The sequence below is a fragment of the Artemia sp. Qi Xiang Cuo genome, chromosome 14 (genome assembly GCF_049724085.1).
Source record: "Artemia sp. Qi Xiang Cuo chromosome 14, ASM4972408v1, whole genome shotgun sequence".
NCBI classification, from domain to species: domain Eukaryota; kingdom Metazoa; phylum Arthropoda; class Branchiopoda; order Anostraca; family Artemiidae; genus Artemia; species Artemia sp. Qi Xiang Cuo.
The window spans coordinates 616821-630366 of record NC_142807.1 but is presented as its reverse complement, the minus strand read 5'-3'; the positions used below and the strand labels follow the sequence as shown (position 1 = coordinate 630366).

The 13546-nt window shown below is 34.2% G+C and overlaps 1 protein-coding gene across 3 annotated transcripts in view; it reads right to left on the bottom strand.

The window, feature by feature from the left end:
* The window catches only part of LOC148944029 (inactive tyrosine-protein kinase Dnt-like), a 190152-nt gene that overhangs the window by 119135 nt on the left and 57471 nt on the right, over positions 1-13546 (bottom strand). For all 3 annotated transcript variants that reach the window (XM_089100310.1, XM_089100308.1, XM_089100309.1), the window contains exon 2: positions 6454-6584. In XM_089100310.1, the coding sequence (XP_088956436.1) occupies positions 6454-6584 (131 nt within the window). The remainder of the gene's footprint in view (positions 1-6453; positions 6585-13546) is intronic.

The window sequence follows — 13546 nt, the reverse complement described above, 5'->3', positions numbered from 1 at the left end:
TTTATAGTAAACATCGATGTGGATATAATGTATTATTTTTTTGTTGTTGTTGTTGTTTAGACCAGGGCACTTTGTATCAAAGGAGTTGTCGTAGGAACTTCGAAAAGGGCTCATTCGATTGAAAATAGAAAGGGTTGATGCCCTTTTTAAGAGTCGAAAGTGATTGGAGGGAAACTAATACCCCTCCCACGCTCACCCTTCCCTTTTTCTTTATGTTTAGAAACTAAATGTTGTCATAAGATTAAATCAAAATGCACTGTGTTAATGCTAATTCTCAATAAGGCATCTTAGCAGTATCCCAAGAACGACCGAGGGTATCATGTTCAAACTTTTGGGGTTACTTCTTCTCTTAAAATTTAGCCGAATCAAAATAGCGTAAGTGTATTCGAGCAATCAAAGAAGGTACATAGATTTTTTTGCGAATATAATCCTGTTCTCTATTTCAGGTCAACTAGAGTAGATATGAAATTAAATTAAACACTACTATTTGTGTCCAGAATTTTAAAAAGGTGTATGTTGTTAAAAATTGCTGAAAATTTTTCTCCAGCATACAAATAGCAGGCCAAACTATAAATTCTTAAAAAAAACGAAGAGATTTAAAGTATTATTTTCTTTTTCTCTGAAAAGACTATGTCAATATAAAACGAACTATTAATTTAAAAAACTTTTTCCACAAAATAAGTTTTTCAAAGAAAAGTAAAGAACTCCATTAAACAAAAAATTAGCAAAAATAAAATCAAATAATCTACCAAGCGTGAAACTACCACAAATCAGCACCGATAAATAAATGAAACCCAAAACAAGCAGAAACTACAATAAATAACCAAGCCAAGCTCAAAACAAGAAGTAATTAAAATGAGCAGGACTCAAAACCCCTATGACTTCCCCAGGCCAGAACAAAATTTGCAGTTAGCTTAAAAAACCAAAAGTGGATATGCATTGTCAGTTTAATATAGCCTACGTAAATTGATATTTAGTAATCAAAATGTTAATATTATTTGATTTATTAAAGTTATAAAAGTAACAAAAAATTTATTTTTTCAGTGGAAAAAACTTATTTTGTGGAAAAAGTTTTTTTAATTAATAAGAATAAAACAGAACACTGCTTAGCTCCTGATTTAATCCGAAACCAGCTAATAACCTCATTTCTACTAACCACTGCAGAGTTATTCTCGTATATAGCACTAATCACTTTAATGTAGAAGACTTTTTTACCTTGAAGCTTTTACAACATGAAATGATGATACGACCAGTTTTATATTTACTGGAATTTAACTTGAATTTTCACGGTAGCTATAGCTTCGGTATGTACATGCTCCTCGTTCCCATTATAAAAATACTTTGGATTTTAAACTTGAAAAATTAAATAAAAAAAACAAGTTTTTTTAACTGAAAGTAAGGAACGACGTTAAAACTTATGAAGGGGGCTGTCCCCTCCTCAACGCCTCGCTCTTTACGCTAAAGTTTTTTTATTGTTTAAAAAAATAGAGTTGTGAGAAAGTCAAACTTTAGCGTAAAGAGCGAGGCGTTGAGGAGGGGACAGCCCCTTTCATATACGGAATAATTTCTGTTAGTTTTAAGTTTTAACGTCGTTCCTTACTTTCAGTTAAAAAAACTTGTTTTTTTTTAATTTAATTTTTGAACGTTTTTGAATTAATGCAGGTGTTGATTTTGGCTCACCGTACATGAATAATTAAAACAAAATTTGAATATTATATTTTGTTAAATTGCTTTTTCGAAAATTGTTTAATTTTATTTAATAAATTTTTTATTATTAATAAATATACGTAACTTATAATTAACTTAATTAACTACGTTCTATATTCATAAATTTTTAACACGTAGGCCTATACTAGGGGGTTCGCCCCCTAGTCAATACCCTGCTCTTTAAACTATAGTTCGAATTTTTTTTTCTAGTTCTTTAAAAATGACCTCTTAATCACAATCAGTTGATCAGTTGAAAAACTTGTTTTTTTTTATTTAATTCCTGATCTTTTTCTTTAATAATGCTGGGAAATCCGGCGCCCCCTTCATAGCAATGTCCCTTCCCCCATGAAAACTTCCTTCATGGAAAGATCCTTCCATATAGCCCCCGACCCTCTCCTTCCCCCACCTACCAGAAAAAATCTCCTCTGAAAAAGTCTGTATACTTCCCAATAACCAATACTATATGTTAACATTGAGTAAAGTTCATAACTTTCAGCCCTCCCCCTGGGGACTTTGGGGGATCAAGTCATCCTAAAAGACATTTTTATCATATTTTCGACCATGCTGAACAAAATGGCTATCTCAAAATTTTGATCGGGTGACTTTGGGAAAAACATGAGCGTGGGAGGGGGCCTAGTTGCCCTCCATTTTTTTTGGTCACTTAAAAAGGGCAACATAAATTTTAATTTCAGTGCAAATGCGCCCTCCAACTATTTTATTGCACCACTGGGTCTATACGATCACCCCTGGAAAAAAAAAAAAAAAAAAAAAATAAAAAACCAACCGTGATGTTTATTCTGGCAAAAAATGAAAAATTAAACATTTTTGTAGATAGGAGCTTGAAACATCTAAAGTAGGGTTCTCTGATACGCTGAATATGATGGTGTGATTTTCATTAATATTCTATAACTTTTAGGGAGTCTTTCCCCCTTTTTTCGAAAATCAGCCAAAGTTTCTCAGGCGCGTAACTTTTGATGGGTAAGATTAAAATTGATGAAACTTATATATTTGAAATCAGAATTAAAATATAATTCTTTTGATGTATCTATTGATATCAAAATCCCGTTTTTTAGAGTTTTGGTTATCATTGAGCCGGGTCGCTCCTTACTTACAGTTCGTTACCACGAACTGTTTGAAAATTACAATAAAAGAGTCATAGAATTAACTTGACTAAGAAGGGTCATGAAAATTATTAATGGTAGAAGCAAAAGGTAGGATGTAGATAGAATAGAAAACAGGATGCTAAATTGACGAAGTTCAAAGAAGATTGAGGACTTGGAAAAGATGCTCATGAAGCTCATTAAGCTTAAAGAAGCTCATGGCTCTGAAATACGTCAGTCTTTAGAACACAAGTCTTCAAACTGTCAAACAGAATTAAATTGAAAAAAAAAACTATTAAATACTAAATTATTAAATGAAGTATTTTCATCCTTAGACTTAACCTTAGTTCAACAAATTATTATATCGTTAAATTCTTTGTTTTGACTAATAATTCAAACAGACATTTAAATTGACTATTCAACTAGATATTTAAATTTGCTAATAAATATTAAATACAAAGATTTCCAACTAAAATTAAAGAGCAAAGGCAAAACTGAAGACGAGCTTAAATTATACTGTGGGGGGAGTTACCAGCCCCTTACTATTTACGCTTAAGTTCTGATTCTTTTATCTATGCTTCAAAAATGAAAGGTCAAATACGAAAAGAACACCGCAAAAATTTTAGCTTTTTATTCCATTTCTTTGAGAGTGAAAGGTTTTGTATTTTTTAAGACAATCGGCAAATATAACACTGAAAATTGCCAACAGGCTATATTTATGTCATTCTAACATGTTTTCAGGAAAGAACTAGTCAGAATTTGGCCTAAAGAGTGGGAATTTGGGGAGCAGGGACTTACAAATACAAATTACATAAAATCTACATTCAATGTAAGTTTTAACTTTGCTCTTTACATTTATTTGGAAAACGCGTTTTTTCTGTTCGTTTCTTACATCAATTTGAAATTTATCCTGAATATGAGGGGGCTACATCTCCCCTCAAGTCCTTATTTACGCTAAAGTTTAGTTTGGCTTTAAAATTTAAATCATGCATGGACAGAACAGAACCAAGAACGTGTCAGGATTTTATTAGGGGAGGGGAGTTACAAAAAGAAACTTTAAAAATACATCAAAAATTTGTTTATATTCATTTCGGTTATGTTTTAACGAGTCGGACTAATATTTCATGGGGGGGAGGGTGATCAAAACCCCTAATAAATATGTTAATGTTCATTTCGGTTATGTTTTTACGAGTCAGACAAATATTTCGTTGGGGGGTGGGGTGATCAAAACCCCTAACCCCCCCTAGATACGGCCTTGCATAGACATATATGCTTAAGAACGAATGCACTACCACGTGGTGATAACGTCTATAACTGGGTGGCTCTATACAGACCCTTTTTATGATATTTATGAATCGCTTGACTTATTTATTGATTCATTTTACTGATTTATTATTGATAATAACCTATATTGATTTATTTTACTGATTTATTATTGATTATATATATATTGATTTATTATTTATTTATATTATTATATTTATTGTATTGATTTTTATTGATTTATTTATTTTGGCTCCATATGGGCTTAAATAAATAGACCTCAAGCGCTCACGGGGATTTTTCTATAAGATAACTTCTGTTACTATTTAGTCTTAATACCGTTCTTTTTTTATTTGGAATCTTGTCTTTTTATTTGGTTTCTATTTACTTTTATTAATGTTAGGCAACTCTGTGTAGTTTCTATACTAAAACTTGAAACTATATTGGAACGTATAAAGCTGAGCTGATCAGACAATTGGAAGTTTGAATTACATTAGTAACTAAAATAAAACTGAAAGTTTCTTTACGTAATTGGTCAAGGGAGAATATTATATTTTTGTCGACATATATCTCACATTGTAAATTCACTGCCTGTGAAACCTAAGCTCTGAAAATAATTGTACACGGATACCCATACCCAGATACCCAGAATTTAGCTCGAAACTTAAAAAAAAATCCTTAAACTTCTAAACAATCTGATTAGTTGAAGTTCCATGAATAAAACATAGCGGATTTATAATGGTGACTAAGTAAAAACTCTCGCGGGATAAAAACTCTCTAATGATGGGACTTTAGAAACGGTCATGATATATAATATACCGACCGAGAAGCGATCGGTATATGATATATAAACCATTATTATAGGTATTTAATTTGATATTTTATCACTTCAGTATTTAATTTATTAATGATCTTAATGCAAAACGCTTGTGACAGTTTCAGTAAGAAAATTCCTTATAATGGAAATCAAAAATTTTTCATAAAAAAAACACTTTCTACAATACTTAAAACAAAAGTAAATAATATATTTTGGTAAAATATCAACATTAAAAATAAATTTTGAAATAACTTATTGGTTTAACAGTTAGAAACAGTAAAAAACACGTTTTTTTTGTTTTCAGCATTTCTGTATGTAAACAAAAGTGAAACCCGTTTTATGCGTCATTTATCCAAAACCGACAGATATTCGATGATGACAAGGTAATACCTTCGTAGCATCAAAGCTCAATAAGCAAAAGAATCTGGAGGTGGTCTCAAAATAAGGGCCGTCAAACATTAGTAAAAGCAAAGTATTTGGTATTTGTCGGTTACTGGAAACACATTCAAGAATCACGCTCTGGTTACCTCTCAGTAAACCGGTTTCATAGCTATGAAAACAAGTGACGGGGAAAGCGTCATAATATCTAACCGTCAGGACGGAAAATATTATCAGGTCAATATTTCCGTCAGGACAAATATATAGCCGAAAGGGCAATATCAGGACAAATATATAGCCGAAATTTGTTGCTAAACTATTATATACTTATTACTTTTATATAAAGTTATAAATTTTTTGTCGATGTTATAATGGTTAGATGTTATGACGTTTAGTGCTTGTGACGGTTAGTCGAAATGGTAGCACCCCCAAGTGGCGGATGATACAATGTATTGGACTTGCACATAATGCATTGGATTTGTATATTTTAGGCTATATATTTGCACATAAGGGGGAGTAGGGTAGGTTAGGTCAGGTTAGGTTTCCATAATTTTGCTTCTAAAGTATTGCTTTACCACAATGTTTTGTTATATTTCATTACAATTAAACTAACTTTATTTCTTGGGTGTGTTTCAAATAACCGACAAGTACCAAGTGGGCCTATTCAACAGAAGAAATAAAAGTTGTCCTATCTGTATTTAGTCCATCACCACTAAGAAGCCACTCAAGCAAGACAACAAAAGGTTAATACATACAAGAAAAGCAGGCCACAATTTTCTTAAAAGTTAAGTAGATATTTTCAATTACATTTATAACATCTTACAGATAATAAAAGGAAATAAAACTAAATGAAATAAATAAAGGGGAAAAAACTAAATAATCCTTTCATTATCGAAGCATCGTTCCAACAAGAAGCTAAACTTTATAATAAATGTGGGGGTAAGGGGCGACAGCCTTCCTGGTTTTTAGTATTTTTCTGTTTAAATTTTAACTTTGGTCCTCGCTTTCATTTTTAAATAATTTGTCTTTTACTATTTAAGTTAAGACAGCACAAAAACAAGGGGCACCATCTAGCAGTGAAAGGGGGACTATTATATTATAGATTATTTCCCCCTCCCAAAAGTTCTGAAAAATACATTTTGCCCCCCCCCCTTGCACAACTGCATAACATAACATATTTCAACTTACTTGAACATTTTTCACAGCTTGCCAGGCGAAATGAAGACTTGAAATATTTTCCCAAACTGGCACAACAAAATTCAATGCATATTCATTTACTACACCTTCCTGAACATAGTACAATTCTTTCATATCCAAACCTAAAAAAAGAAAACCAATTAATTAAGATTGCTAGGCTGCGATTACCACTAATTTCTATTATCATTTCGCCACACTAGGAATGCGGAAAAAGCTGGTGCATGACAAAAAAAATGAGAAAAAATAAGGTCTGGCCCAGGGACGTATGAAGGGGCGGGGCGTCGGGGCCAGGGATCCTGAAATTCTAGGTTTCCTTTAAATTCTAGAAACTTCAGTTATCCTTTTCTTTAATTATCCAATGCTAATTGTTCTTTATTATTCCCCAAACCCCTCGAAAAAGATATTACTGGACAGTCTCCCCAAACAATTTTTCGATATATGTGAATGGTCTGGCGATGTTTTTGGCCATGTAGGTGCAACCTTCTCGAAAGCCTTCCAGAAAACATTAGGGTCTCTGGGATGGTCTCTTCGTTTAAATCGAAACACAAAAAGTACTTCTTAGTCGTGGACACTTTGAGGAAGGCTGTAACTCTACTTTTATGAGGGGGAATTTTTGGTCACTTTAAGTTGGATTCTACTATTAATTCAATAAAAAAAATTCCACAAAAGAAGTTTTTCAAAAAAAAAAAAGAATGAAGAGCTACATTGAATAAATAGAATAAACGAAAGGTGTGCAAAACTAGAGTCGAATAGTAACTCAAACTAAAAATGAACAGAAATCCCTATCAATGAACAAATGAGATAAAAAACGAATAGAAGCCCAGTAAATGGGGTGGAAATAAAGCCTATCAGGCCTTCTAAAGGTCAGAGCATCATTTGCGCTTAACCAAAACCAATTCTTATTTCAAGAAGTTTGGTTTTTTAACTGTCAGACCATCAACAACAACAACAAGAAAGAAAGAAAATGACCGACATTGCCAAGACTACTGAAAAGAACAAATAAATGTGGATTGAGTGTTTAATATATAATGATATTAACCTAATGATATTAATTCCTGGAAGTCTCAGCAATTTCGGATACATTACCATTTCAAGATGGGAGGGGCCATAACCTCTAGATGATAGTTTTCGAGGGTGGTGATTCAAAGAGAACACCTTTTCTTTCAAATTTCCGCCAAAAAAAAAATATTAGGGTTTAACTTTTACTTTTCTTAAACGAAAAGAGAGGGTTTATTCATCAACAATAAACATAACAAAATCTGAAGCAAAGCTTGTTTGGGTAAATAATCACCCCACTAGGTCTAAATATAAACCTCTTAAAATATACTTATAAAATACCTGAATCACATTAAATGAATAGTTTTTTTGGTACTCTTCAGGAGTACAGGACACATGCGAGAAGTGAAGTTTGGTTAATACTAATGAAATAAAACAAAATAGGATGAAAATATAATACTTTATGAACAAACTTGGGCTATATATTTGCATAATAGGGGGGGGGGTGAGGGTAAAACATAACATAAATGAAATGCGTAACCTAATCTAACCTAACTACCTTTTAGTCCCCCTAAACCCCAAAAAAACTAAAACTTAAAGTTTTGTCACGGACTGAGCAATACCTCACTATGAAGCGGAAACCTGTTTATCAATACCGGCTTTGAGATTCAATGCGGTCTTCCTTTCGTGTGTCCTGTATTTCAGAAGAGTACCGTTTTTGTTATTATGGGTTGTGTTTCGCTCTTTACTAGGTTGCAGCTACTGCTGCAACCATGAAAACATCCTTACAAAACAGAGTCCTACTGTTGAAGCATGTTTTCGCCTTTATGGTATACTGTAAGGCATTATCTGCTTATATGCGGTATTGCCTTTCCAGCCCATCATATGATAGAGTGGAAGTCCAAATGGTCCATTTAATTATAGTAATTTAGCTTTAAACCTGTCAACATCTTGCACATGCAAGTGATCTTACATTGCTTAAAATAAATAAAAGGTGAGATTTCAGGTCAATATTATCATTGGCGAGTGAGTTTGATGAGCACAACGACAGGAAGGAAACAAGTTGGACTCCTAGAGCTCCCTCGAGGAAACTCTGAACCAACTGATGGAGATACTTAAAGCATAGACAAGGTTGAAGCCACTGTTTTAATTTACCAATTACGATATTCATAGAATTTACGACCATCTTCCTCTGTTTGTATACACAAACTGACACGTATCTAGGATTTATCTGACACGTATTTGGGATTTGGGATATCCGGAAAATTCTGAAAATTGTAAGAAATCTTAAGTTGAATCGTCAAAATTTTATCTCTAATGCACCCTATGCGTACACGCCTGCGTAGACAAGTTTTTAAGCATAGAGTTTATTTAATTTTTTTGAAGTTCAGAAAAAAAATCCCAACCATCCTTATAACCTACTATTACAGTGCTCCTACGCACTTTCAACTCTAAAAAAGTTGAAAAAGTTACTTATGCCACGAAAATGTGACCAAAGTAATATCAGTTTACAGGGTTAGAGGTAAATCTTCGTCGTTTATTTCTATTTACTTCCAATATAAAGGTACAATGAATAGCAACAAAAAAGGAATCTTTGTAGGAACGAAAAAAAAAATCAGGTACATGTATCAAACTAAGCTTTGAGCATGAGATCAGTTCTCCTTAGATTTCTTTTTCAGCAGCGATGTGATGAGCTTGCTTTTGTTTGTGAATATTGTCAATTTTTTCCTGTAGTTGAAACGTCGTTGGTATGACAGTTCAATTCATCTTTTATTACCCGAGAACTTTCCAGGATAGGCTGGGGGACACTGATTTCATCCAGATGATTTCGGTCGATCCCTTTTTTCAGCATATCAACTCCATCTTTTAACAAACTGTCGGCAACCTTTTGTTTTGACGCATATCTTTCTCGTTGTGTTTGTAGGTCTACCTGCAGATTCGACAGTTTTTCCTTCCTTTTTTTTAGCTGTTATAGCAGTTTAAATTCTTCTTGGTCAGATTCTCGCTTCCTTCTTATAGCCTCCTCTTGAGCTTTCTCACGTTCACGCTGAGCTACAAGATGGTTATAGTAACGGAATCCAAGTAAGGATCCAAGTTTGGATCCTTCTCAAGGTGAATGAGCTTCCACTCGTCATCCAAAACATCTAATCTTGAGACACCGACTTGCGATTTCGAAGCTAAGAAGCCAATATCTTTCGAACTTCTTCCTATTTTTCTCTTTGTGGGATGAAAGCATCTGAAGCTCTACAGGAGTCTGGTATAGTCGCTGTTCGAGATGTCTTTTAGCAAGCAGGAAGCTGAAGTTCTGAATTGTTAACGTGCCCTCATCAAGAAAGATTTCTTGCGACGTTCTTCAACATCTTTCAGGTAATCATAAGACAACACGATGTCCACTAGGCCCTTCATATTTGACGAATTATCAAATAGTTTAGCATTTAGCCTCTTATCGATTGCTTTAACACCTTTTTCGTTCAAAATCCATCCATACAGCACTATTATCACCTCCCTTAGCTCCACAAATAAGAGATAGATCAGTGGTTCTTCCTGCTGAAATTTTTCAGTGAACTCTGTGAAGTAGTCAGCACTGTCCACAACAAACTGCAACTCTGTCTTCAAGGTTAGACTCTTAGCGCAGATTTGGAATCAACAGATACGAGTTCGAATTCATAATTCTTTCGTTTTTCTTAGGGATACGCTTCAAAAAGTTCTCAATCAATGGTTCCCATTCCAAGAGAACCCTTCACAAAGCTGGGCCAAGTGTAAACCATCTGGTGGGCACGTGCTTTATAAACCATACAGTTTTTCCATTCATTTATTGCTGTATCATCTGAAAGTCCTTTAATCTACCGGGCCAGCCCAAAAAAATAAAAGTACACTGCGATCATCAACTGTGAAACATCGTCCACAAAAGCCTCTGGGCACTTTTGGAAAGCATTATGGACGACATAGATCCTGCATGTCCAATATCTAACAATTCTTTGCTTTGATTTCGTTATTTGAACATTTTCACTATTCATGAAGCGCCAAACATTTTTATTAACGAAAGGTCTGTCACTCCCAATCAAGGTTTTTGAGGCTTAAATTTGCTTCATCAATTGCCTTCATAAGCTCACGTTCTAAATCTTCTGCTTTTGCGTGACAATTGGAATAGGTAGCTAGGTGACAGCTGACAAGCCTGTCCACTTTCTCAGAAAAGAATCTGACTCGAACATGAAGCTCTTTCTTACTAGCTTCGTTTGTCGTCCCATGAAACTCGATAACGTAGTAGATACCATTGAGATCATCCTCTTGAAAAGAGGCAACAAAGCGTCGGTTATGATGTATGCGAGCTTGCAAGCTCCAAGAGCAAATTCCTTGGGTATCCCATCCCCGAAAAGTTTTTTGAAGGTAGTTGCGAAACCATCAAAAGATAAAGCAGGAGGATTCGACAAGGACGTTTTCAGCGCCCCGATAAATTCAGCTTTCAAAGTGTTGTCCTTCAAACAGACGAAGGGTATGTGAGAGTTAGAAGGCAAAGAGTCTGCACTAGCGTTAGCGTGAGAAGGTACTTCCATCCGTGGTGGCAAAGGATTTAATTTATTGCACACGTTTTACTGATGACCTTCTGTTCTAGCATGCTGCTCCAGGACTTGTATGCCTTTTGAGCAGCTCAATATAGAGATACGCAAGAAGCAGGGAAATACAGCCGGATCCCTGGGCACTTCAGAATACCAATCTTTATAGGGTCAACTAGTGGGATCGTCTTTTGACAGCCGTTCCTTCAAATATTTGTACTACCCAATTGTGCAGGTCTCACTTCTTCAGTATGAAGTCACTGAAAAAAGAAAAGGAAATTAGAATATAAGCTCAATTTTTTGTGAAAATCAAAAACAAAAAATATCTTTATTTTATCACAGGTTTGATCCAGAAAAACCTTATTTCCATGAACATTGCCATCTTTACAATCATCAAAGATACAGATATAAGATTATTTAGAAAGTTTTATATTTGATGAGGGATCAGATGTGCCACCAGATCGAAACTCGTGAATAAGGAACAGCACAGGTTAAGCATGAAATTGTACTAAGGGGAAGGCAAATGGGATCAACCTTTGAATTACTACAATTATACTACACAACCTGATCTCTATCTACCTCCTTCTAAAAGGACATCGGGTAATAGCCTAATCTCGGACTCCAGTGACAAAGGTCGTCAATCCCTTTCGATGGTCTCACTTACATGCAACAGCTTTACGTAAAAAAAGTAAACAAAAAACAACAGAATAGCAATTCCAATGAATACAAGAAGACAGCCATCAGCCGTTCATGCTACGGTGATAACAAAGTCTTCCGTTGTTGAAATTATACCAAGTAGAGATGATGAGTAGCGCAGTAGCCTTACCGTTTTGGTTCAAAATCAAAATTGGAACTTGACTTGTCAGCTGAAAATATTCCATCTGTCCACAAAAAATGTACCTGAGTTGAGACCAGCTATTTACTTGGGAACAGTCTCTAAAAGTGAAAACCGCACAGTGCGAAAAAAAATGACCTTTTTTCTCGAATCATTTCACTCTAAACGGTTTAGCACTCGCCAGGAAGCACAAATTCTTGAAAAAAAAACTTCGCAAGTTTCATAAGAAAGTGACTTTAGTGACCATTTCTCGACAATAGTGACTTTTAGTTGAAATAGTGACCACGTAGGAGCCCTGTTATTACCATATGTTCATAATTCACCTATTTTTTTTTTTTTTTTTTTTTTTTTTTTTTTTTTTTTTTTTTAGCTAATAGACCCTAGAACATCTGATGTTCAGAATATCGTTTGACAATTGATATAAGAAAAATATGACTTGATCCTACTTGCTAGGCAGAGACGTAAATAAAGTTTTTACCACCTGGGGAAATTGCCCCCCTATGATTACTACCACAATATAAGAAGAAAACTCCGTTCGGTTAATTAACCTATAATTCACCTATAAACCAAAAATCACAGAACGGAAAACAAATAATGAATCAACAAATATAAATAAATAAGTTAATTTTAGTCTACATCCTTAACAACTTGATCCTATCTGGACATTATATATAAAACTAATTTCTGAGCAAAGAAGATTTATGCCCATTAGCAATTGGCAAACATTTAAGAGCTAAATATGTTCCAAATAAATGACAACAGGCATCTTTTTATTAATTTTATATTATTAATTTTATAATTATGGATTTTATAATATAATTGGTACTTTTCTGTCATACCTTGAAATGTTTGTGACACCTTGGATGTGAAGGAAAATTTGTTTTGCGAGGAAGAATTAGCGACAGAACTAAAAGGATTAAAAAATAATAAGGCTCCAGGTGCTGATAGTGTGGTAAATGAGTTTCTTAAAAGTGGCGGCTCTGAGGTTAAAAAAAAGTTACTGAAGATTATGAATACGATTTTTGAAAAAGAGGAAGTACCTAACAATTTTAGGAACACCTTAATTAAAACACTGTATAAGAAAGATGATAAGAGTGAGTGTCGTAATTATCGAGGCATTAGTCTGGTCTCTGTAGGTAGCAAATTATTTAGTAATATGATAGTTTTTTAGGCTGAGAGACGCTGTGGACAGTTTTAAGAGAAGAACAGTGCGGTTTTAGAAAAGGTAGAGGATGTGTCGACCAAATTTTCGCTCTTAGGTTAATAATTGAGAAGTGCCTTAGTTGTCAAACACCTCCGGTCCTCAGTTTTATGTATTTAGAGAAAACTTTTAATTTCACTTATACTAAAGCTTTAGCGAATGTCTTATCCTTGTATGGTATACCAGACAAATACATTAAAGTGATTAGTGCTATGTACGAGAATAACACTACATCGGATAAGGTAAGAAATGAGGTTAGCAGCTGGTTTCGTATTAAATCAGGAGTTAAGCGGGGTTGTGTTCTATCCCCCTTTATATGGATCATTTTGATGGACTTTGTTTTAAGGAGCACAGGAAAGGCAATGGAAGACCACGCAATCAAGTGGAGAGGAAAAACTCTCCTGGACTTAGATTATGCTGATGATTTAAGCATCATAGAAAAAGTGTGAGCAAAATGAATGAGGTTCTAGAGGTTTTGAGAGTTCAGGGTTCTAGAAT